We start from the raw sequence: 21,272 nt of genomic DNA on the forward strand, positions 1-21,272 counted from the left end.
TTTAAAAGGGACCCTTCCCCCCAAAACAGGAAGAAAGTGGGAAATGCACCCAATGAAAGATGGTTACCAGCTCTTAGTGCATTCATACCCGGCAGTTGCACTCACAGCCTCAGGCTTCATAGATTTAAGGGGACAAGAAGTGTTCCCAAGACCCTGTTCAACGAGCTAAAAATCTGATATAAAGAAGGTGGGCACGGCATTTCCTTGACATTCAATAATAATGGGGCGTAAAAATAATTATATGACTTGGCCAAGGCCACTGAGCCAAGAAATACATTCATACTGTAGCCTGTTCTAGGCTGTGTTCTCGCTGGTGGCCTATTCCTTCTCGTCTGAGGTCATTCAAGAACTGGGCAAGCAAGAAAACAATTGACAAGGTAAAAATCAGACAAGTGAGGGCGCAGGGGAGAGAGGCACTGTGAAGAGAATCCCAAAGCACTTTTTACTGCTGTCTCGAGACAAGGTCACAGTCTACCAACCTGTGTAACTCTAAAATCTGACTCCATCACAGAAAAGAGGGTCCTGCGTGTCTGGCATCTGAATAAACACCGACTGCTCCCCTTAAGCAACAAAAATACAATACCACTTCTTAACGTCACATTTTGATCCCACCTCCTCTGACGAAAACCTGGTTCCTCCCCTTCCGGGTGATACGCAAGCCCCACCCATAGAGTGCGAAGGTATCCCTGTGATGTAATTGTTAACGGTCCGTTTCCGGGGTGGAGCCAGGGAGGGCGGGGAGTTTAGGCTGTGTCGACCCCTGAGCCCCCCTACAGGTGACTCCAGCCCCTCTAAAATCTCCATCCAGGGCCTAAACGTCCCAGCTTCCCTGCCGCTAGACCTCTCTCCTTGGTGACTCCACGTTCTGGTCCCTAGATAACCGTCCTCCTAACGCTGTAACTTCTAGTGATTTCCATATCATCCATCCCATCCTATCCCGATGTGACAGTTGGCTTCCGGGGGCCCACCTGCCTCAGTGTACCTGAGGACTATTCAGACTCGTCCTGGGAATGATGGAGAAAGGGACTTGCGACTGGAAATAAGTGTTCCTATCATGCTGCTCCCCAGGAACCGTTCGGAGCCCGGGACATGTCGCGATTGAGGAGATACGAGGTGGCGCTGGAAGCAGAGGAGGAGTGAGTGGAGGCGGGAGATGCGGAGGAGGGATGTGAGGCCGGGGGTGGGGGAAGGTGGACGTCCCGGGGCGGGCGGAGCGGGCCCTCGAGGGGCGTGGGCTGCTGCTGTCCAGCCCTTGGGGGCGGGGCTTTCTTGAGGGCTAGGTTCCAGAGGTGGGGTCTGTGGGTCAGCCCCGCCCCTCCCGGTCCCGCTCTGCCTTGTCTTTGCAGGATCTACTGGGGTTGCTTCTACTTTTTTCCTTGGCTGCGAATGTGGCGCAGGGAGCGGAGGTGAGGGGGCTGCGATCTCTTGGGGGCATGAACGAGGTTCGGTGTCGGTGGACGGATGTGGGGGAGTCCAGGCGCCCCTGCCCCGCCTCATGTCATTGTCGGGTCGCCCTACAGCTCGGCGCACCCCCGGGAGCAGAAGCTGGAGCCTCTGCGGGGCCTAATGAGCTGTTTGTCGAGCGGCCTGAGGCCTGCTCCCCAGCGCTCAGGTCGTGGTCTCCTCTGTCGCACCCCCACCGCTGCTGCACAGACAGCCGGTGCATTAAAGATTTAAAGTCACGCCCACTGCCTTCCTGACTTTACCGCCGCAGCCGCCTTTGGTGCTGGGAATCTCCACACCTGCTGTTTCTTAACCCACAGGGCATCCCTCCCCGGTAGGAAGCCCTTGCATGTCTAGGCCTCCATTGCTCCTAAGGGTCCGACTCGCAATTACTATCGGTGACCGGTTCCCTGCCACACCCTCCCCAAAAGCACCAACACTGAGAGTAGGCCACATCTTTTCCCCACTTACCAGTGTCCCCACAAGTTCAGCTGTTACCACCTTCCTCTAGCTGTAACTTTGCCAGATGTCTGGAAAAATTTCTTTTCCTAGGAGTGGATCTAAAACATTTTAGCCAAAGTTACAGAGTCAGCTGTCGGTGAGAGGAAGGACCAGTTCCTAGAAGCTGCCTTCATCAGTGTACCCCAGGAGAGTGACAAGGGTTGAGGGTCCAAGGTCCTTCCTATAGCTAAAACCCCAAACTGGCTCCCCCAGTCTGATCTCAATTTTTTGTTTGTTTTTTTTTTATTTAATATTTTTATTATGTGTGTGTTTGTATGTGTGTGCCCAGCACAATGCATGTGCATGTGGAGGTCAAAGGCCAGCTTGTAAGGGTTGGTTTTCTCTTTCTACCATATGGGCTCCAGGGATGGAACTCAGGGTCTCAGGCTTGGCACCAGTGGCCATCCCACCAGCCCCATCACAGTTTTAAAAGTCCTTGGCATCAGCAAGAACTAGCAGTTTGCTAAGAACCCTGCTACCCCCTGTGTTTACCTGGTCCACCCAAATCACTCTGGAACCAGTTAACCCTTACAGTGACTGAGAGTCAGACTGTCATCAGCACCACCACATAGACACTGACTGCCACTCCAGAACAGGTACCTGAGGATTACGTTTCGGAGACAGACTGGATCCTGGCTGAGCCCAAAGCTGACTTTCAGCCTGGCACTGCCCTTGCCATAGCACACTGTGCTGGGAAAGAAGACTTGGCCTCCATATCTTTGGAGAAGCCAAAAAGAGAGAGAAAGGTACAGAGCCAGGAAAAAGTTTCTGCCTTCCAAAGATCTCTGGATTGACAAGTGCAGGAGAGCTCACAAATGGCAAGCAACCAGCAGAGAGCACATAGACAGGATGATGGAACTGGGTGAGCGGGCCGGGCGAGGTGCATTTCCTTAGAATTTCTTTTTTGGTGAAACACCCAAGCCCCGAGACAAAGATCTAGACTGGTAGTAAGAGAGGTGCCCTGAAGCTTCTGGTACCAAAAATTCAGGATGGGTGGTGTCCGGCTTGTGGGTTACCTTCAAGTGTACAAACTTTTAGCCTTTTTGTAACAATGTTTACATCAAAGACCCCTTCAAATGCTTTGACTAGCCCTGGGTCCACATCTTCCCATACTGTCATAAGACATCTGAGAAAATGTCCAGAAGGGGCCTATGGGTCCTACCCTGGTCAGGAGGAAGCAGGGCTTAGGTTTTCAGTATAGTTATAGCCGAAGAAGCTTCTCAGAGTAGTGGAAGCCCTATCCCAAGATCTCTACTCCACAGAGGATGACGGGCCTCGGAGCAGGAAATTCAATATCCAGATAAGGGATGGATTCTTGATGTTATGACTCAGTTTATATTTTAAATCCAGAGCAGAACTTGAGAATTGAAATGCCCCAATTAGGAGTCTAGGCCATTAGCCCAATAAACACGCCCCACCCTAGGCAGTTTACAACTTTCCAGAAAGCATTGACTCAAGATGAGTAGGGATTTTGCATCAGATCCAGTTATACCCCAAAGCCCCACTGTAGTAGATTTGGATTTCCACAATCTTCCCACTGAATCATATCAGTACATGCGTAATTTCTGATGGAAGGAAGCATAGGACGGGATGCAGGTGCTTTGAGTTTGGGAAAATGGGTGTTTCTGAAACTGGGTTGGGAAGGGTATATTCCCTCAAGCCCAGAATGGAAAGACGATAGAATTTGAATCAAAAGAGACGACCTAATTTTGTTCTTGAGTCCGATGTCTCCAACAAGCCAGAGGCTAAGTCTGGAACCCCCCAGGCTCCCGCTGACAAGCTGGCATCCGTGGAACAAGACTAAGCAGAAGCAAGAAGGTGAGATTTGGGAGAGGGGCTTTGTCTTCTGGGAGTTGTGTTGATTTGTTTGTTTGTTGAGGCAGGATCTCGCTAGGTAGCTCAGGCTGGCCTGGAACTCACTGTGTAGACCAGACTAGTCTCAAACTTAGAGATTGGTTTGCCTCTGCCTGCCGAATGCTGGCCATAAAGACGTGCCACCATATGCCCACCCACTTTTCACCTGTTTTAACACCAGCAACCTGGCACCCACCAAAGAACTTTTATTTCTCTTCCTCATCTGCCTCAGTTTCCCTCCTTCATGGTAAACGACTCCCTATTAGCCAAGAAGAGTCTGTTCTAGGGTCCCAGTCTGATCAACTTCTCCTGATTAGAAAATGCAGGGCAGGGCAGGGAGTAGGGAGGAGAAGATGAAGGCAGGTCAGTGCTGGTCTGCCTTCTGTTCCTACCTACTCACAAGCTTCCCTCAGAAGTGCGGATGTACTAATACGCTGCAGTGGGATGACTGTGGAAATGCAAATGTATTACAGTGGGGGCTTTTGGGTATAACTGGATCTGTGTAATTTTTGTCTGTGAGTATACATTCATGGGTGTGACTTGTATGAGGTTACATGACCAACGTATGACTGTGAATGGGTATGAGTGCAACTGACTATCAGGAGATGCCACCGTGGATCATGGCTGTCCTGAGCTTCTGTAACCTCAGCCCCCTACATCATTCACTAGCTCTCTCCCATCTTCTCTGTTGGGGCTTAGAAGCCCGTGGGGGAAATGGCAGTCCTGGAAGGGGATAAGGTCGCTGGCAACAGGCCAAGGGTTAGAAAGCCCAGCATCACAAGATAAGCCAGGCATCACCACCTGGGTCTGACTCACCTAGTGCCTGAGGCAAAGCACAGCTAGATAAAAGCTGGGGGAGCAGAGGAGAAAGAAAGGAGGAAACCTCTAGGCTGAGCAGCATGGAGGGGCTCTCCCCCACCGGCAGCCTCCCGCTGATATTGTTGCTTCTGAGCCCAGCTCCTGACACAGGTAAGTTCTCAGAGGGCATAGAATGCTGAACAGACCAGAAGGAACAGGGCTCAGAAAGTTGGACCTCTAGCTATCTAATTAGAGCAGCTGTGGGTCTAGACCTTTCTGAAGGCTGCCCTGTTCTCCAGCCTTGCCACTGCCCTCCAGCACTAGCTGCTGTACTCAGCTCTATAGACAACCACTCCCAAACCGGCTGCTGAGGAGGATCGTCCGTGTGGAACTGCAGGAGGCCGATGGGGACTGTCACCTTCAGGCTGTTGTGTGAGCTCTGCCCCCCACCTTGATCCCTCTAACTCCACTCTCAGTCCAAACCTCTGATGTTCATCCCAACCTTAGCCCCATTACTAATTCTAATACCTACTTGGATTTTCGTCTGGCTTTTACCCCTAACCCCTGAACCCTACCTGAACTCATCCCCCACATATGAGCCTAGCTTTGGACTTTTCCCTTCCAGGCTTCACCTGGCTCGGCGCAGTGTTTGTGTTCATCCCGAGAACCGCAGCCTGGCTCGGTGGTTAGAGCGCAAAGGGAAAAGGCTCCAGGTCACCGTACCCAGTTTCAATCCGATACTACAAAAGAAAATGTACTCCAGCCCCCAACAGCAGAACTAATAAAGCAACATTAGACAATAATGTCCAAAAACTTCCGTCTCTTTTATTTCACCTCTTCACACTCCCCAGAAGGGCCAAGCCAAAGACCGCACTCTCTTCAATCATCTGTACACACACACACACACACACGGTCACAGGAACACAGACTTCTATACACACTCCTCAGGTGGACTTCCACCTCAAGGACGACATCAGAGGTCCAGAGAGCATTCAGCCGGCAGCAAGTCTGGAGTATAGATGTCAAAGAAAGGGGCTCCACATCCCAGCTGACGCCTCCATCCATAGGATCCACTGCCCTGCCTTTTTCTGCCTGTCCATTTAACCACCCAAGTCTGACAGGGTTACAGATGAAATCAGCTGAAGTTCTCCGGGGTCCTCTGCAGGTTTGGAATTCCTAAAAGAACAGGGAGCATATCAAGAGACAGGAGGACTGGATCCAGACATCCCGAAAACAAAGGGGGACATTTCCAAGCCAAGCACTCTAAGGTGGAACAGAGGAGCCCGTTTTTTGAAGGAGCCCTAACACCCTAAAGATAAGGAAGTAGATATAGCTCTGGACCAACGGGTAGGGTGGCAAGATGCTCGGAGCCAAGCAAGCCTAATGACCTGTGTTCAGTCCCGGAACCCATGCAAAGGTAGAACCACTCCAAATGCATGCTATGACACGTGTGCCTGCATACACATAGCATGCACACACAAACCACACAACAGTAATACGATTTAATGTTTCAAATCAGGGAGAAAAGCAAGCATTGATCCAAGACATTTAAGGGAGGGGGAGGGGGTAATAATAGTTCTGACACCTTGAAAATAAAGGGGGCTACTGTAATTCTCAATACTCTAAGGGAAGAGACCCATTTCTGAAAACAGGGACTCGGAAATGAAAGGTCTAACCTGCTCTACCCCTTGCCTAGATATAAAAGAAGACCCAACTCCAGTGATTCCCTGAACCCACAAAATGAATAGGGCATCCGGTTCTTAAGTCAGACACCCAATCAAGCACTTAGATTACCAAGTGCTACTCACCTGGAAGCTTTTCCGCTGGAATCATTGGTGCCAAGAACCCAGGTTTTTGAGGTCCATCTTTCCCACTCCGTCTCAGCCTCAGCCTGAAGCATAAAAGGGCAGCTGTCTCCCTGGTACCATGTCTCCTCCAAGAGGATTTATTAGCAAAGCATGAGGAATCATAACAGAGAGGACAGCCAGGTGGGGAGAAGTGATTCCAAAATCCCGCAGGTTCAGCAGGCAATCAGCAGAGGATGGGGATGGTCGTGGTCCCTGGGCATCAAAGCAGCTGATAGGGGTCACAGCTAAGGAACCAATGGCACTCACCAGAGCCCTAGTGCCAAGGCTCCAACAGCCAGGCCAAGGAAAGAGAAGATTCCTAGAGATGCTAACACAGCCACTTGCTCCAAGGGGTCTCTATGATCTGAAAGAAAAGGCCACATGTCACTGGGAGAGCAATGTTGGCCATTCTTGAGGCCGCCTTCTGTCTAGGACTTTCATCCTCCACATGCTTTGACCGTCCATCAAACTTACCAAGTGGCCTTGGGTCTGGCTGCAAGGAAGGCCTTGGAGGAGTGGGGCTGTCCTCCTGAGCTACTGTCTCTAGCTGCTGTTCGTGTCCCTGGCTCCCATCAGGTGTCTCATCCTGCAGGGGACCTGAAGAAGGATGACACCCGAGAGGTGTACGTAGAAGCTTCTGCCTTTCTAAGGCAGGGGCAGGGCTAGAACCTAAGTCTAAGGTAGGAGCCTAGGAGGCAGTTTCAAAGGGTGTGGTCAGCTTCTGGGGATCTGGCTTGTCCACTTGCAGACATATGGTCTATATGTGCAGGGGTGGAGGCGAGAGACTAAAGTCAGGGTAGGGCTGCAGGCCAGCAAGGCTATCGAATAGGACAGCACAGCAGTGCTGAAAGCCCCTAAAGGGGATGTGTAAAACTGTCTAGTAGATGGTGGCTTTGGGGTGAGGGCCCCGCCCTTTGTCTTTGTTTTTGTCTCTCACCAATGCTAGGAGTACCCCAGGCCTCTGGGCTCCAGGCACTCCAGGTGCCAGCATCCAGAAAGTCCCTGGCACTGACTCGCACCGCATGGGGCAGCCCAGCCACAGCATCAGTTATCACCTCCTCCAAGCCAATGGGCTCCACCTGGAGGGAAAGATGGTGTGTTCAAAGCCATGGGTAGAGAACCTGCCCAGCCCTGGCCAGTGAAGAGTAGTCCTCTCCCATGCTGCCATCCCTATTGACCTGGCAAAGAGGGTCTAGGCCCCATGTTAGGTGGCTGATGGGACAAAATCTATGTCTGGATTTGGAAAATGGAAGCATGTAGAGGCTACTTAGAGGGTCTATGGTGTCGGGAAGTCTGTGTTCAAAACTTTGAGTGGCTTGCTGAATGGACTGTGGAACCCTCTATGTCTCAGCTTCCTCACCTGTACAAAATAGGAGTGACTATACCTGACAGAGTTAGCATGTCAAATGTGTATTGAGGTACTCTGCAGACAAACAGCCCCGAATGCAGATTATGAACTAAAGGGGCGGCTTCCCAGGACAGATGCCAACCAATCTTTGGCATTTCTGGATGTGGAGGTAAACTATTTTCACCTAGACACAGGAGTGTGTATATGGAGGGTCCTGGGGGTGGGGGTGGGGGGAAGGTACACCCTTTCCTAGAAGTTATTCTCTCTCTCTCTCTCTCTCTCTCTCTCTCTCTCTCTCTCTCTCGGGTGTGGTGGTTGTATGTGTGGTGGGGAGTGTGTGTGTTGTGTGTATGATGTGTGTGTATGTGGTGGTGGTGATGTGGTGTGTGTGTGTGTGTGTATGATGTGTGTGTATGTGGTGGTGGTGATGTGGTGTGTGTGTGTGTGTGTGTGATGTGTGTGCGTGTGCACATGCATGTGTGTGTGGGTGTGTGTGGGTGGGTATGGGTGCATGCATATGATGAAGTGTGTCCCAGCATACATGTGGTGGTCAGAGGACGAACTCAGGAGTAAGTTTTTCTGTCTTCTACCTTGTTTGAAACAGGTTCTTTGCTGCTCTCAGCTGCATAGCAGCCTGGCTAGCCCAAGAACTTCTAGGTATTCATTCTCCTGCCTCCACTCCCCTCTTGCTATTGGAGCCCTCGGGTGACTAACTATGCTATCTCACCTGGCTTTATGTGGATGCTGAGGATTCTAACTCAGGTCCCGGTGCTTAGACAACAATTGTCTATACACTGAGCCAGTTTCCCAACCCCTAGAAGTGGGTTTTTTAAAAAGCCATCTCCGCCTTCCACAGACAGGCTTGCATTACGGTTAGTTACCCAGGATAGGAGTCCTACCAGCTACAACTCCAGCACCCAGCTCAACACCTTGGGAACGCTTATCTAGAGAGAGAATCAGGTCTTCTGAGACCTGCCAGTGCCTAGAAGCAACACAGAATGTTTGAGCTCTCAAAACCAGAGACAGCACCAGAAGATCAAGACTGAAACACACTGCAGATCTCACCGTGGACCAGGCTGGATGCTGTGCTGGCCGGTATTGCAACCGGAACTTGAGCAGGAAGTGGGGTTGGCGACGCCAGGAGGTAGGATATGTCCAGCTGGCATGCAGGCGTCTTGGGTAACCAGGTACTGATTCTACCCGCAGTCCTTGGGGTGGATCAGGACGCACTAGGGGTGGCCAGACACAAAGTTCAAGGTAAGTGATGGATACTCATCCCTTCCCACAGTGTGTATGTAAAGGTGCTTTAGTCAGATACATCCCAGGAAGGAGGGGAAATGTTAAATTTGATCACTCATTGAGCCTCAGGTCCTGTCTGTCCTTATTATAAGACAAGTAGCAATCCAAAAACAGAACTTTGATAGCTTTGAGTGATAATCGGATTTTTCTTTCCATCCACAGAAGATTCACTGACCCAAATTCCAACCTAAGTTTACTGCCTTCTCCCTTCCCACACTCAGGTCAAAATAAAAAAGAAAAGGGACCAAGTCTTTCCCCTAGGCAGGGAGAGCATGAGAATGGGCTGCCTTCAGCATAGAGTCCAGAAGCAGGAGTGAGCTAGGCAGGTGGGCTGGACACGTGGGTAATGACAGGAGCCTCTAGGGTACATACAGAACTCATCTGTGACTACTACGTCTTTATGAAAAGGAGAGGACCAGTTGGAAGTTGGGGCAAGGGGAGTGTAAGTCTGTGTGGAGTCTCTGGGTCTGGAAGGAGCCTGGGGTACTCACAGATGCTCTGTAATCTCACATCCAGTAGGCACGTGCTGGCACCCAGTGGGTTCACCTCGGTCACATTGATCCGGTACTCACTCCAGAACTCTGCCCCATGGACCACACATCGGGAAGCCTCCAAAGGGTCCTGTGGACATGGCCAAGGCCCGGTGGATGGACTTTCCCTAGAAGGGAGGATATTATCTTGGGTTTGGAAATAGGTCACAACTTAGAGTCCCCAGACTCTCTCTCATGTCCTACCTCTCACTCTCAGCTCCTGGCAGGGTCTTCTTCCTGGGGGGGGGGGGGAAGAATGCCAGCTGAAGTCAGGAAGAAAAAGGGCCCCTACCTTCTTTGAGAATTTGTCAGAACCTCTCCCTGCCACCCATACCCATATCACATCAGCAACCCCAATTGCATAGGCACATATGCCAGATACACCCACACATACCTGTAGGAAGTAAGGTAGCGGGTGGGCAAACCGCTGACCTGCCCTGGACTCCAAGTACAGGAGAAGTTTTCATAGTCTACTGCTTGGCAGGAGACCTCTGGACGAGCTGGGGGGACTGGAGACAGAGGGCACAGCTGGAGATCAAGACATCCCTAGCTCCATCCTATCCCAGAGGGCTTGCTCGGATCCCAGGTCCCCTTGGGAATCTCATGGTCCCTCACAGCCATCTTCCCTAACTCACAGCCCAGCTTCAGGGTCACCATGCCCACAAATACACCATCCAGGGTCTGGCAGACGTAAGTGCCTTCGTCAGGGCTGTCCACCTGGGCCAAGACCAGTCTGTGTCCTAGTCCAGCATCAGGTCCCTGGAGCAGCTTTGAGTCCCCATCTCGAAACCAGGACACTGGAGTCCTGGAGGAGAGGTGAGGAGATAAAGCAGGGAGAGACGAGGTCAGGCTATGCAACTGTTCTCTGAGAGCATCTAAGCACACATGCAATCAAAGCACGATTTGGTGCCTGGTATGGTGGTGCATAAGAATCATAAGAAGGAGGTTCATGAGTTTGGGGCCAGTTGAAGCTACATAGTGAGTTCCAGGCCATTCCTAGGCACCAAGATAAATACATAAATAAAATAAAAACAAGAAAGGAGACTAAACCCAAACCCAAATTCCCTTCACACAGTCCCTTGTGGTCTACTGTTGCCTTCTTTTCCTTTATCATCCCAACTTCCTTCTGCACAGGCTGCATTCTCTTCTTTCTGTTCCTTAGCACTGAGGTCATTCCCACCTCAGGGCATTTTCACAAGCTGCTGCCTCCGTCAGGAGTGTATCTACTCTAACCTGTGCACTGAGCTCCTTTTTGACCATTTCTTGTATGTTTGCTGCCTCCTGCCTTCCCCACTAGGATGAAAGCACTTGAAGACACACATCTTGCGGTATCTCCGAGCCTACGATAAACCCAGCACTTAGCAGGTACTTAAACATACAGGCTAGTTGACTGATGACTTTTGTTACTAGGTATCAAACCCAAGGCTTTGTACACCAAGCTACATCCCAACATTGGCTGCATTTTCTATTGAATAAGTACATTTGGAGGGTTAGGACACGCAAGCAAGGATTACAACCAGAAGAATCGAGTATAGGAGGGAACATAAGGTCTGTGCAGGGTCAGGATAGGGCTGTGGGTATGAGATTAATAGGTAGATGAACACTTACCCAGCATTCACTCCAGGACAGCACAGTATCACGGGCCTGCCAGGCTGCCCATACTGGACCCCTGTAAAAGGTAGACTTTACTTCTTTCATACCCCTTCCCATTTATGAGAACGACAGAGGAGCAGGCTTCCAAGCTCTGGGTGGGGGTCACTGTGTCAAAGCAGGAAGCTATACTTGGGAGCCAGAGAGGCATTTTCTTACCTGGAGGGCCCCAAGCTTGGGGGCAGGGGGAGGAGGAAGACACCAGGGCTATAGCCACGGCCACCAGGACCCTGGTCAGCCCCGAGCAGCTGCTGCTCATCTGTGGAGAAAGAGGATGCTTAGAACTTACCCAGCCATGACCTGAAGCTTAGCTTACCCTCTCCAAAGCTGGGACTTCCTTAAGGAAACTTTCCTTAAGGGACTTCCTTAAGGAAAACTGAAGCATCAAGAGAAATGAAGCTACTGGAAATGACCGAGGAATCTAACCTGAACTCCCCTTTCCCACCTTATACCCAATGCTGTATTTGTCCTGTGTATGTGTCCACACACAAGCACACACACACACACACACACACACACACACACACACACACACACACACACACGTTCATCCCAGTCCTGGGCTTAGGGCCCAGAACAAAAGCCAGAGGCAACAGACTGTGCTAGCATTCACGCCCCACCCCCACCCCACAACACAACACACCATCCTTGGCGCCCACCCCTGGCACCAAAGATTGGCACTAGCTCAGCCACTCCCATTAACCCATACGATTCAGAATGCTTGAGAATTCTGGCATTCACCCACAACCTGACCAAGGCTAATTATTGCCTCTGGCCAACATACAACAAACCTCATCACCCTTAGATAGGGAGCTGGCATGATGGGTCCAAATACCCCCTATAATCCCAATGAGGCCCAGCTCTGCTCTGGCTGCCAAGCCTCTGGCCTAGGCCTGCCTTCGTACTCTCGTACTTGGGCCACTTATATGGGCCTGGCTTGAAATCTCGTTGGTCTCAAGCCTGTGAGGCTGGAAGGAGTTAGGGTGCAGGCTGGGGCTGCAGAATTAAGCGGATCCAGATGCCCTAGCTCCTGCCAGAGGCTGGGAGCGGGCGAGGAGCCAGCAGATGGAGATGGAGACGGGGTGGCTGAGCAGGGAGGGGAGCTGGGAGCCTGCAGGAGCAGGCGCCTGATGTGGGGGCCACAGCACCAAATGCGGGGAAAGAAAAGTGTTCAGGACCAAAGGCAATGGAGTTGAGGCCAATATGCAAGAGGTCTGGATCGGTGCAGCAGGGACTCAAAGTTTGAGAAATGAACATATAGGGAAGGCGTGGGGTGCCAGGAGGACGGGCTGAGGTGGAGAAGAGCAGCAGCAGACTGAAGGGAGTCAGAAAGGGACAGATGACAAGCCCTCAAAGTGCCACAAGACCTCTCCAGAGAAGGACAGAACTGACTGTCTTATTGCCCCCCACACCGGGTCCCAGCCCCATTTACCCTGGTTAGTCCCACTCTACCTTGATAATCACAGTGACTGAGTGCCCATGGCCTCCAAGACTTCCTCCTACAGGCTAAGAACTGTCTCCTGCTCCACTGAATTGTGGGACCCCAGAACCATCCCCTCCTTCCCATGTCGAGCCCCGCCCCCTCTGGGCCTTGGGGCTGAGCAGGCCCCCTCCTCCACCTCTTCCTCTTCCCTCTTCCCTCTTCCCTCTCTCATTCCCTCCCACCCTAGGGCCTGGGAAGGAAAGAGGCCTCCCCCCTTAGGCTGGAAAGGAAGCCAGAGACACAGCCAGGACCAGCAAGGAGAGGAGGACAGCGTCTGCTCCTTGCTGTGGCTAGATTTCCTTTGTTTTCACAAAGTCACCAAAGCCTATTTACTCAGGGCCTCACTAGGTAGTTAACTAACACAAAGATATTCACTTGAACACATGTGGACATAATAAAGAGAATTAACACACAGACGCACTCCTTCCTGTTCTTTCCACTCTCCAACAATGTTTCCTTGGGGCACAGCTGGCTGTGTTTCCAGGGGGAAAACAGACTTTACACTGGAGAATATAAGGAAAGGCAGTTCCCCCATTCCCTGGAAGTCCCAGTTATTTCTATTTTCCCCCTCCACCGGTTGGGCCTCAGCACCAGGAAATGCCTTTGATCCCTTGGTGTCAGATATACAAGACACACAGTTACCCTCAGACTCGTGTTTTCAGATAGAGTCACACACAGATACACACACTCAGACACATTTAAACAGCTTAGCCTACTAGAGGTCCTACTGACACAGAGACATGCACTTTATGTATGTATGTGGGGGGGGGGGGGGGGTTACTCTATAATCCCTGAAAGCAGCTCCTCGCCATGAGGAGCTCACAGGAGCTCTTAGTAAAGACAGATCAACATTCTATCAAGGCTACAAGTCCTTGTGTGGCCAGAAACAAAGAGTAAGCAGGGAACTCAGACAGAGGGACACTGAGAGACAGACAGCTTGTAGACAGAACTAGAGAAGCAGAAACATGAGACAGCTAAGGGGGAAAAGCTGTGAAAAGACAAAAAAAAAAAAAAAAAAACCTCCCCAGGAAGATAGTCATGGGAACAGAGAAAGAAATGTAAAGACACGGAATCAGGCATGAAAACAGAAACACCAGAAGATCAGGGACTTGGGGATATAGCTCAGCTGGGAGAGCTCACCTAACATGCACAAAGCCCTAGTTTTGATGCCCAGCAACATATAAAAACAGATGTGCCACATCTGCAACCCCAGGAATCCAGAGGCTTAGGATACATGTGGCCCAGTGATGGGACTTACTGTCTCAGACCTGGAGATGGAACCCAGGCCCTGGCTCACCCGGGGCAAGTGCTCTATCACTGACCATTCTCAGTCCCCATCAGCTCTTGAACAGGGGAAGAGGGAAAGCCATGTGTCTTGAGGGGTGGATCTGTCTACTGATGCAGGCTGGGTAGAATGCCAGTCTCCCTCGACAACTTAAGTAGTTCCCGAATACAGGAACACAGCTTCACTCCCACACAGTCTAGGCTAGGACACAGGACACATCACGGTCACAAGTCTCACTGTTGCTCTACTACTGAAGTCACACATTAGTACACAAAAAACCCAGCCACATTGGCAGACAAAATCTAGACCTCACAGAAGCTTCCCAAAACACATTCCCTGGTGTGGCCACAGCCCTTGTCCCAAACAAACACCTAAAGAAAAATTACCCATTGACAGACGCATCTCCCCAGCTGCTGTACCACCAGCAGACACAGCTGGAATCACACTCTCAAACGCAGTTGCACTGACAGACACGCCAGAGGACACCAGTTTCAGAGCCTCACACACACTGACATCGACACACACAGAGACACACTCATAGTCCATCAGTTACTCCCAGCCTTTCAGATCACACACCACCCTGCCCCGCCCCCTCTTGGCAGGACTTGGGAGTCAACACCCGGGTCCCAGCAGGCCTCACCTTCTGCGGCAGCCGCCGCCAGCGCCCTCCGCCCTCACCCTCTGCCCCGGCCTCTACTCCCTCCAGTGCTGAGCTCCGGCAATGGGGGCGGCTCCTCCCAGCGCCAATAGAACGAGAGAAGTGAAGCAAGGGGGACTCTCGGCCCATTGGAGCCTCCAACTGCCAATCATTTCCACCTCCTCTGGACACTTCCTGTCCCGTCTGGAACTTAGAGGAGGGTGTCAGAGTAGGATTCCGAGGACAAAACCTGAAACTGCATTCCTCGAACCTCTCCTGAAGGAAGGCCTGGCTTCCCAGGGACAGCAGGCCTGGAAGTGCCCAGGCCCTTCCTCTCCCTGCCGTCCACACAGCCTCAGGTTCCTACTGAACCACTGGAGCCCGCTTGCTGACTGTATTCAATGAAGGTGCCCCTGACTCTAGATAAGATAGGAAGCTGGAAGATTGGTCTAGTTCTCTTATACCCTTAAAACAGTCAGGTCGCATCCCATGCCAGTGAAAGCAGAATCTCTTCTCCTTGCATCTAGATTCCTGTGCTGTTTTGAAAACTTCCAGGCATTTCCAAAATTTGGCAAGATTAGGGTGTGTGTGTGTGTTTATGTATGCCCTAAGAAACCAACCACCTACCTAGGTGGCAAGGTCAGTGCCTACTCTGACCCCAGGCAATTCCCAATCCCAGGCACCCATCCCCTTTCCAAGGTCTCAAGAAGAATGGCCCCAGGTTGGATGGCAAGAAGAGAAAGCAAGATTTTCTCAGTCAGACCCAGTCACTAGTCCAGGCTTAGTGTGACTTCTCAACCCTAAGACTCAGTTCCCCTGAAAAAGAATGGATGAAAAACATTCTAACCATCCTGAAATGTCTGTCACAGCTCTTACATTTGCCTCAGACTTCGGAGACCACCGAGTGGTATCTGGTCTCAAATATCAAATGCCCTGTAGTTCCTCCACTACTATCACAGGGAAAAACAGATCAGGGGGAAGCTAGACACACGATCATTCTAGGCCCTGCGGCAGGGCGGTGGTGGCGAAAGCCTTTAATCCCAGCACTTGGGAGGCAAAGGCAGGCGGATTTATGAGTTCAAGGCCAGCCTGGTCTACAGAGTGAGTTCCAGGACAGCCAGGGCTACACAGAGAAACCCTGTCTCAAAAAACAAAAACAAAACAAACAAACAAAAAACCCAAAAAACAACAACAACATTCTAGGCCCTGCGGCTATCTCTGGCTGTCCTTGCCAAGCTTAGCAGTGTTTTCTGCTCCACGCAGTTTCTGCAGCATACGTACGGTACTGAAGCTACATCTGCTGCACAAAGAAATCGAGGAATCCAAGAACACAAAGCCACATGCACGCTCCCAACCCGCCCCTTTAGCCCCTGTGGTCTGGAGCAGCGTCTAACTGTGGCCACTCACAAAACCAGGGTTCTGGCCAGCAGCCCAGTGTCTGGGGTGACCACTGGGACTAGGATTCTGCTCACCCTCTCCCTACCAAACTTTGAGACTCAGGCTTGGTGAGCTGACAACAGGCTCAGTAATAAATACAAAGGGCCCTGGCCTTCCAGAAGACTCTGCCAAGCTAAGGACACAAGATTTTAAAATATCTTCCTAAGTTAGCATGCTGTTTATATCACACGTGAAACAATACTGAATATTGTTCAGAGAGCAGAGGTAGAATTTCTTCTCTAGACTTAGGGCTGAACACAGGGTCTTACACGTGTCAGACACACACTCTATCACTGACCTATTTCTTGGGTCCTTTGTACCAGACAGTCTCACCAAGCTACCCAGGCTAGCCTTGAATTTGCAATCAAGGTCCTGGGTAGCCAGGATTACAGACCTGCAACATGAGGTCCAGCTTGGCTTTGGTTTCAGAGACTAGGTCTTGCTACGTAACCCACACTGGCCTCAAACTCAGAATCCTAGTCCAGCCTCCAATGTGGTGGAATTACAGGCATGCAGCATCATGTCTGGCTTCGTGAAGGGGATTCTTGCATCTAATTTTTGAAAATCCATAGGTAAGAGTGTTTGGAGTCACACTTAGCCTTTACCCAAACTCCAGAATGTAAGAGTCCACACCCCTCTGGTGTCAGAAAACATGGTTAAAATATGAGTCGCAGTTTTATTGATGTCACATCTGCTGGAACTCCAGGTCCCAGGTCTGTCACGTACAAAGACTGAAGGCCCGGCTGTGATCCCAGTCAAGCGATGGCTGCTGTTTCCTTGTCCTGCACCAGGCAATAGTGTACCTCAGGAAGCACCCTTAATCTTTCTGCAGCCTATGAGGGGACAATAAGCAATCAAGGAGAGTAAGGGTCACCTGGAATTATGCAGACGAGGTCTGGCCCAGGAAATACGGAGGAGGGCTTATGGGATGGGAAGATTAGTTCAAGATAGCTGGAGTCACCAGGGGGTGGAGTCGAGCAGCGACTCTGAGTTCTAGGAATGCAGAGGTTTTTATGAGGCTCTTCAAGGTCATGACTGCTGAGATCCCGTGAGGAAATGAGGTGAAAGGATATGACGACCCAGGATGTGAGTCCTGACCTGTTCAGGAGTAAGGTCACGCTGGGCCTGGGCAAGCATTTCATAGCCAACCATGAACTTCCGGACAGTAGCAGACCGCAGGAGTGGGGGGTAGTAGTGAGCATGGAGCTGCCAGTGGTCACAGGTGGCTCCAGTCTTTAATCCCGTGGGAGCCCCTGACAACAAGAAGACAGAGATGATCTGGGAGGCCCTTTGTCAGCCTTCAGTCTAGCCCCTCCTCTAAGCTAGGCCAGGTACCCGAATATTACATCTCCTGGTATTTTCCCAGGGAGCTCAAGCATCAGGGAGCAATCAGAAACAGTGTCACCAAATCTCTCTTCTCTCAGTCCCAGTACTGGACAATTTTTTTTTTTTCAAGACAGGGTTTCTCTGTGTAGCCCTGGCTGTCCTGGAACTTACTCTGTAGACCAGGCCTGCCTCTGCCTCCCAAGTGCTGGGATTAAAGGCATGCGCCACCACTGCCCTGCCTGGACAGTTGTTTTAAGGCCAAAAAGTGCTTTAAGGCCTTGTAGAGATTATAGTTCCCTAAGCCAGAATCTAAGAGCCCAGAAATACTGTTGGGGCTACCCCAACACCAAAAGCCTTACCATGCCAGCCCATGGAGTAGGGAAAGGATGTCTCAAATAGGTTGTCATATTTGGTCAAGAGCTTCTTCATGATGGAGGCTAGATCTGGAATCAGAGCCTGAGTTTCACCCCGGATAATAGATGCTGGTCCCATCAGGGCTATTCTATCCAGCACCCAGTCCCATGGTCCTACCCAGGAGACTCACCATCACGCTCAGCGGGGGTCAGCTCGGGTAGCCGCTGCACGTGCCGCCGGGGCAGCAATAGTGTCTGGAAAGGCCACACTGCCCAGAAGGGGACCAGAACTATCCAGTGCTCACTGGTCAGGACCAGACGTTCCTGAACGCACAGAATGGAAAGTAAAGTATGCATGGGAAAGGGGGCAAGCGGCAGGAAAGCGGAAGATTCTGAGTCTCTCCACTTGCACTCCCACCCTTCTCTAATATTGGCATGGCTGCTAATGTCCTATCCCCCTTTAAAGCATGTCTCGCTGGGAGGGTGAAAGGGCTAGAGACTCCCTGGGGACACAAGGCCTGGCTCTCTCCCACCTTTCTGAGGAGCTCTTGGTGACCATATTCCAATAATAAAGGCTTTCCATGCTGGCTGTGATAGGTCTGTTGGGATCGCTCTTCACGCTGGGCAATATCTGGCAGGAAACTGCTAGCCCAAACCTGTCAAGGGGCGAGCACAGAGAAGAACAGGTGAGTCCATTATCTCTAAGCCTCTGCAAACCAATGCATTTCTTTTGACCTATCCCTTAATCTAGTTATCCTGTCCACGATGTCAGTGCACTCAGCCAAGAAAGCCATTACAGCCTGTCGCATACTTGCCTGGCAGTGGGGGTGGGGGTTAGAACAGCCCATCATGGCGCCTTTGTTTTCAAAGATCTATTGGGTATGAGAGAGATTCACTAGTCACACAGACATCAAGTCAACCCCTCCTCACCATACCCTGTGGAAGCAGTACTGCTACCCCTCCCCAAACCAAAGGTACAGCTCCCCCTCACAGACCTGCACCCAAGGGTACTGGGCACCCAGCTCCTCTGTGACTGAGGCCCATGCATCGATGACAGCTCGGATCTCAGGGACAGACATGAGTGGCAGCGTCACATCCGACCAGGGGTGGAAGCACATGACCTTACTAGGTAGTGAGGACAGAAATGACAGAGAGATGTAGGGAATGGGTGCTAAGGGCAGGGCCCAAGCCCAGGCCTTAGTCTTCAGCCCGGGGCTGGAGGCTGTAAGAGGGGAAAGCCATAGTTACCAAACTCCTCTGGCGGCCTCTGCTCGGAAGAGAGGGTGGTCACTGGGTCCTGGAATAAAGGAGTATTACTCTCTGCAGCACAGGTTCCCCGGTCAGATGCAGTCTCCCTTCTCTCCAACAGTGGTTAAATTGAGGGTACCTGGATCTGGAGCATCTGGCTGCAGAGCTGGGAAGTCATTGTCAAACAGGAAGGTGCCATCATAGGGGGGGTTCACCTACTGACAAGAATAGGCTAGAAATACTACCACCTGACGGAATTCAAGGGTTACCGGGGCTGCAAGGGGGGCGAGGAAGGCCCACTCTAAGGATCAAAATCGCTTGACGGGAAATGACCCAAAAGGAGGCGCACTGCTCCCTCTTGTGGACGAAGGGCAGTAATAAGAAAGAACTATTTCCTCCTATTCCACTTGGTGGCTGTGTATTCGGGCTTACCTCCCCATTAGCTCGTGTGGCCCCGGGACACAGAGGGTTGAGTGGGTCATGGCGGGGCACCGTCTTCAGAAGCTGGGGCTCCACTTGTCCTTGCCAGGGTCGCTTCATGCGATGGGCTGACACTAACACCCACTCATCCTGGAGCGGGTTGTAGCGAATATGCTGGTGTTCTGGGGACAGTCAATCAAGGATCAGTCAGCAAAACTCCCTGTCTCCCTCTTCCCGGAATGGTTCTATTGCCCTAGCAGGCCCAAGTTCAGGGACGCTCGGTCTGAGCAGTGTTTCTAGAAGCTAAAGGCTGGCGGAGGGGAATTAAAGGGTTAAACGCTTTCAGTGCCACATGTCCTGCAAGTCCTTCCTTCCCTCGCCCGCCACCCTGGCCTCGGGTAGGAGTGCCGACCTTGACGCTGGAACTAGAACTTCCTACGGAAAAGGAAGGCTCGGCTCCGCACCGCAGTGGGTCCAGGCCGCCCAGCAATTACCGCTTGCCCGGAAGGTCGCTGCCATGGCGTCCGTCTCTGAAGCCTGCTGGCGCTGCTCAGGATCGGCTCCGCTGTGCGACATAAGGCCACACGAATTGACCTAAGGTCAATAAAAATGGTACACAGGGCTAAGCTCACCATTCCAGTTCCCCCGCCCACCCTGGCTGATTGGCTGGCCGCCAACACGTGACGACAGCCTGCCACTTGAGGGCGGGACTCCGGATCGCCACATACCTCACCAGGTTGTTAAGATGATTCTCCTGCTCCCTGGATTGGAGTCACTTGTCTATAGAGCATCTGTGAAAACTGGTTGCTGAATCCATTCGTCCGGCCACGGATTCAGCAGATATATACTGGAGGGGAAGCGAAAATTTCATACGCGTAGATAATGACTTTTGGTCATAGCCACCCTCCTTTGTTACTATCTCCTTTTCATCCGCCGAAACCTTTCGTCCCAGTAAGTGAAGAGCCCCATACTCGGGAGACCCTTCCTCAAGCCTCCGGAATCGCGACCCCCCCAAAATCACAAGAAACCATACCTGGATGCAATCAGCAGAGGTTTATTAGGGGAGGAGCCGGCGGTCAAAAACGACATGCTCTTTAGCTCCAAGAGCAGGGTTTTTGGCCACGTGTGGTGGGTTAAAGGGTCTTTTATAGCATGGGGTGGGGGGAGGAAGGCATTTTCGCGCGCTTACACATGATTGGATATTTCAAACATCAGCAACTTGCAGAACTGGCAGAACTTGTAGAAACTCGGACCTCCCAGAAAAGGGAGGGAGAGAGAAGTAAACACCAGATAGCCCATTACTCAGTTGGGCTTGTTTGGACTTGTCTGGGCACGCCCTTGCATGCCTTTATTTTTTTGTCACCCTGCCCCTGCAGGAGCTTAATATTTTTATTATGACTATATTTAACAAATTGTTGGTGGTCTTTGCTGACCATGAATTTTTGTTATTGTTACAATGCTGCTTTCAAATTTTGTTCTCACATAAGCACCCCTACTTTCGTGTCCATTTTAGGGTTGCTTGCATGAGCTTAAGGCTATTTATTGGAGCATGGGCAACATATCAGCTTCATCACTCAAGGACACTCCTGCCAGGAATCTTTATCTGCCAATAGTCCCTCAGAAAGGGGGGAGCCTCGTGAGTCCTTCCCCCACTGCCCCAATCCGATATGAAACCTTAATGGGTCCATCCTCAAGTTTTGTGCAGGTAACCACAGGTGCAGTAAGTTCATGTGTGCAATGGCCGTCATGTTCAGAAGATATCGTTCAACTGAGCATCTTAACCGTATGCCAGGCACTTAGGTTCTGTTTGGAG

General features: G+C 51.3%; 3 protein-coding genes and 1 long non-coding RNA gene across 14 annotated transcripts in view; 1 reads left to right on the forward strand and 3 right to left on the reverse strand.

The window, feature by feature from the left end:
- Positions 1 to 1,099, reverse strand: part of LOC143442469 (uncharacterized) — a 56,112-nt gene extending 55,013 nt beyond the window's left edge. The window contains exon 1 of the long non-coding RNA XR_013110713.1: positions 983 to 1,099. This is a non-coding gene — a long non-coding RNA (uncharacterized LOC143442469). The remainder of the gene's footprint in view (positions 1 to 982) is intronic.
- LOC117708314 (C-C motif chemokine 27) lies at positions 707 to 5,399 on the forward strand. 5 transcript variants are annotated; one of them, XM_034501855.2, is made up of 6 exons: positions 707 to 776; positions 1,069 to 1,136; positions 1,347 to 1,406; positions 3,665 to 3,762; positions 4,896 to 5,028; positions 5,222 to 5,399. In XM_034501855.2, the coding sequence occupies exons 2-6, from the start codon at positions 1,090 to 1,092 to the stop codon at positions 5,376 to 5,378; spliced, it is 495 nt and encodes a 164-aa protein (XP_034357746.1). In that variant the 5' UTR covers positions 707 to 776; positions 1,069 to 1,089; the 3' UTR covers positions 5,379 to 5,399. The 5 variants fall into 5 exon arrangements, 4 of the variants coding, with proteins under 4 accessions (XP_034357746.1, XP_034357750.1, XP_076791264.1 ...); XR_013110712.1 differs by lacking the exon at positions 707 to 776 and having other exon boundaries at positions 783 to 1,136; positions 1,521 to 3,762; XM_076935149.1 differs by lacking the exon at positions 707 to 776 and having other exon boundaries at positions 783 to 1,136.
- Positions 5,400 to 5,401: 2 nt separating this feature from the next.
- On the reverse strand, positions 5,402 to 16,614 carry Il11ra (interleukin 11 receptor subunit alpha). Of its 2 annotated transcripts, none has more exons than XM_034501844.2 (13): positions 14,679 to 16,614; positions 11,430 to 11,529; positions 11,229 to 11,289; positions 10,256 to 10,425; positions 10,015 to 10,129; positions 9,825 to 9,857; positions 9,582 to 9,748; positions 8,857 to 9,020; positions 7,381 to 7,522; positions 6,918 to 7,040; positions 6,711 to 6,807; positions 6,405 to 6,487; positions 5,402 to 5,772 (listed from the first exon to the last, which is right to left on the reverse strand). In XM_034501844.2, the coding sequence occupies exons 1-13, from the start codon at positions 14,823 to 14,825 to the stop codon at positions 5,732 to 5,734; spliced, it is 1,443 nt and encodes a 480-aa protein (XP_034357735.2). In that variant the 5' UTR covers positions 14,826 to 16,614; the 3' UTR covers positions 5,402 to 5,731. The 2 variants fall into 2 exon arrangements, with proteins under 2 accessions (XP_034357735.2, XP_034357737.1); XM_034501846.2 differs by lacking the exon at positions 14,679 to 16,614 and adding an exon at positions 12,723 to 12,814.
- A 154-nt stretch (positions 16,615 to 16,768) lies between these two features.
- On the reverse strand, positions 16,769 to 20,119 carry Galt (galactose-1-phosphate uridylyltransferase). 6 transcript variants are annotated; one of them, XM_034501849.2, is made up of 11 exons: positions 19,954 to 20,119; positions 19,472 to 19,641; positions 19,179 to 19,254; positions 19,040 to 19,088; positions 18,787 to 18,916; positions 18,607 to 18,663; positions 18,325 to 18,447; positions 17,983 to 18,115; positions 17,798 to 17,881; positions 17,211 to 17,365; positions 16,769 to 16,945 (listed from the first exon to the last, which is right to left on the reverse strand). In XM_034501849.2, exons 1-11 carry the CDS (start codon positions 20,033 to 20,035, stop codon positions 16,868 to 16,870), a joined length of 1,137 nt encoding a protein of 378 aa, XP_034357740.1. In that variant the 5' UTR covers positions 20,036 to 20,119; the 3' UTR covers positions 16,769 to 16,867. The 6 variants fall into 6 exon arrangements, with proteins under 6 accessions (XP_034357740.1, XP_076791263.1, XP_076791262.1 ...); XM_076935148.1 differs by having other exon boundaries at positions 19,924 to 20,116; XM_076935147.1 differs by having other exon boundaries at positions 19,872 to 20,010.
- Between the last annotated feature and the right edge of the window lie 1,153 nt (positions 20,120 to 21,272).

This window comes from Arvicanthis niloticus, chromosome 5 (genome assembly GCF_011762505.2).
Source record: "Arvicanthis niloticus isolate mArvNil1 chromosome 5, mArvNil1.pat.X, whole genome shotgun sequence".
NCBI classification, from domain to species: Eukaryota; Metazoa; Chordata; class Mammalia; order Rodentia; family Muridae; genus Arvicanthis; species Arvicanthis niloticus.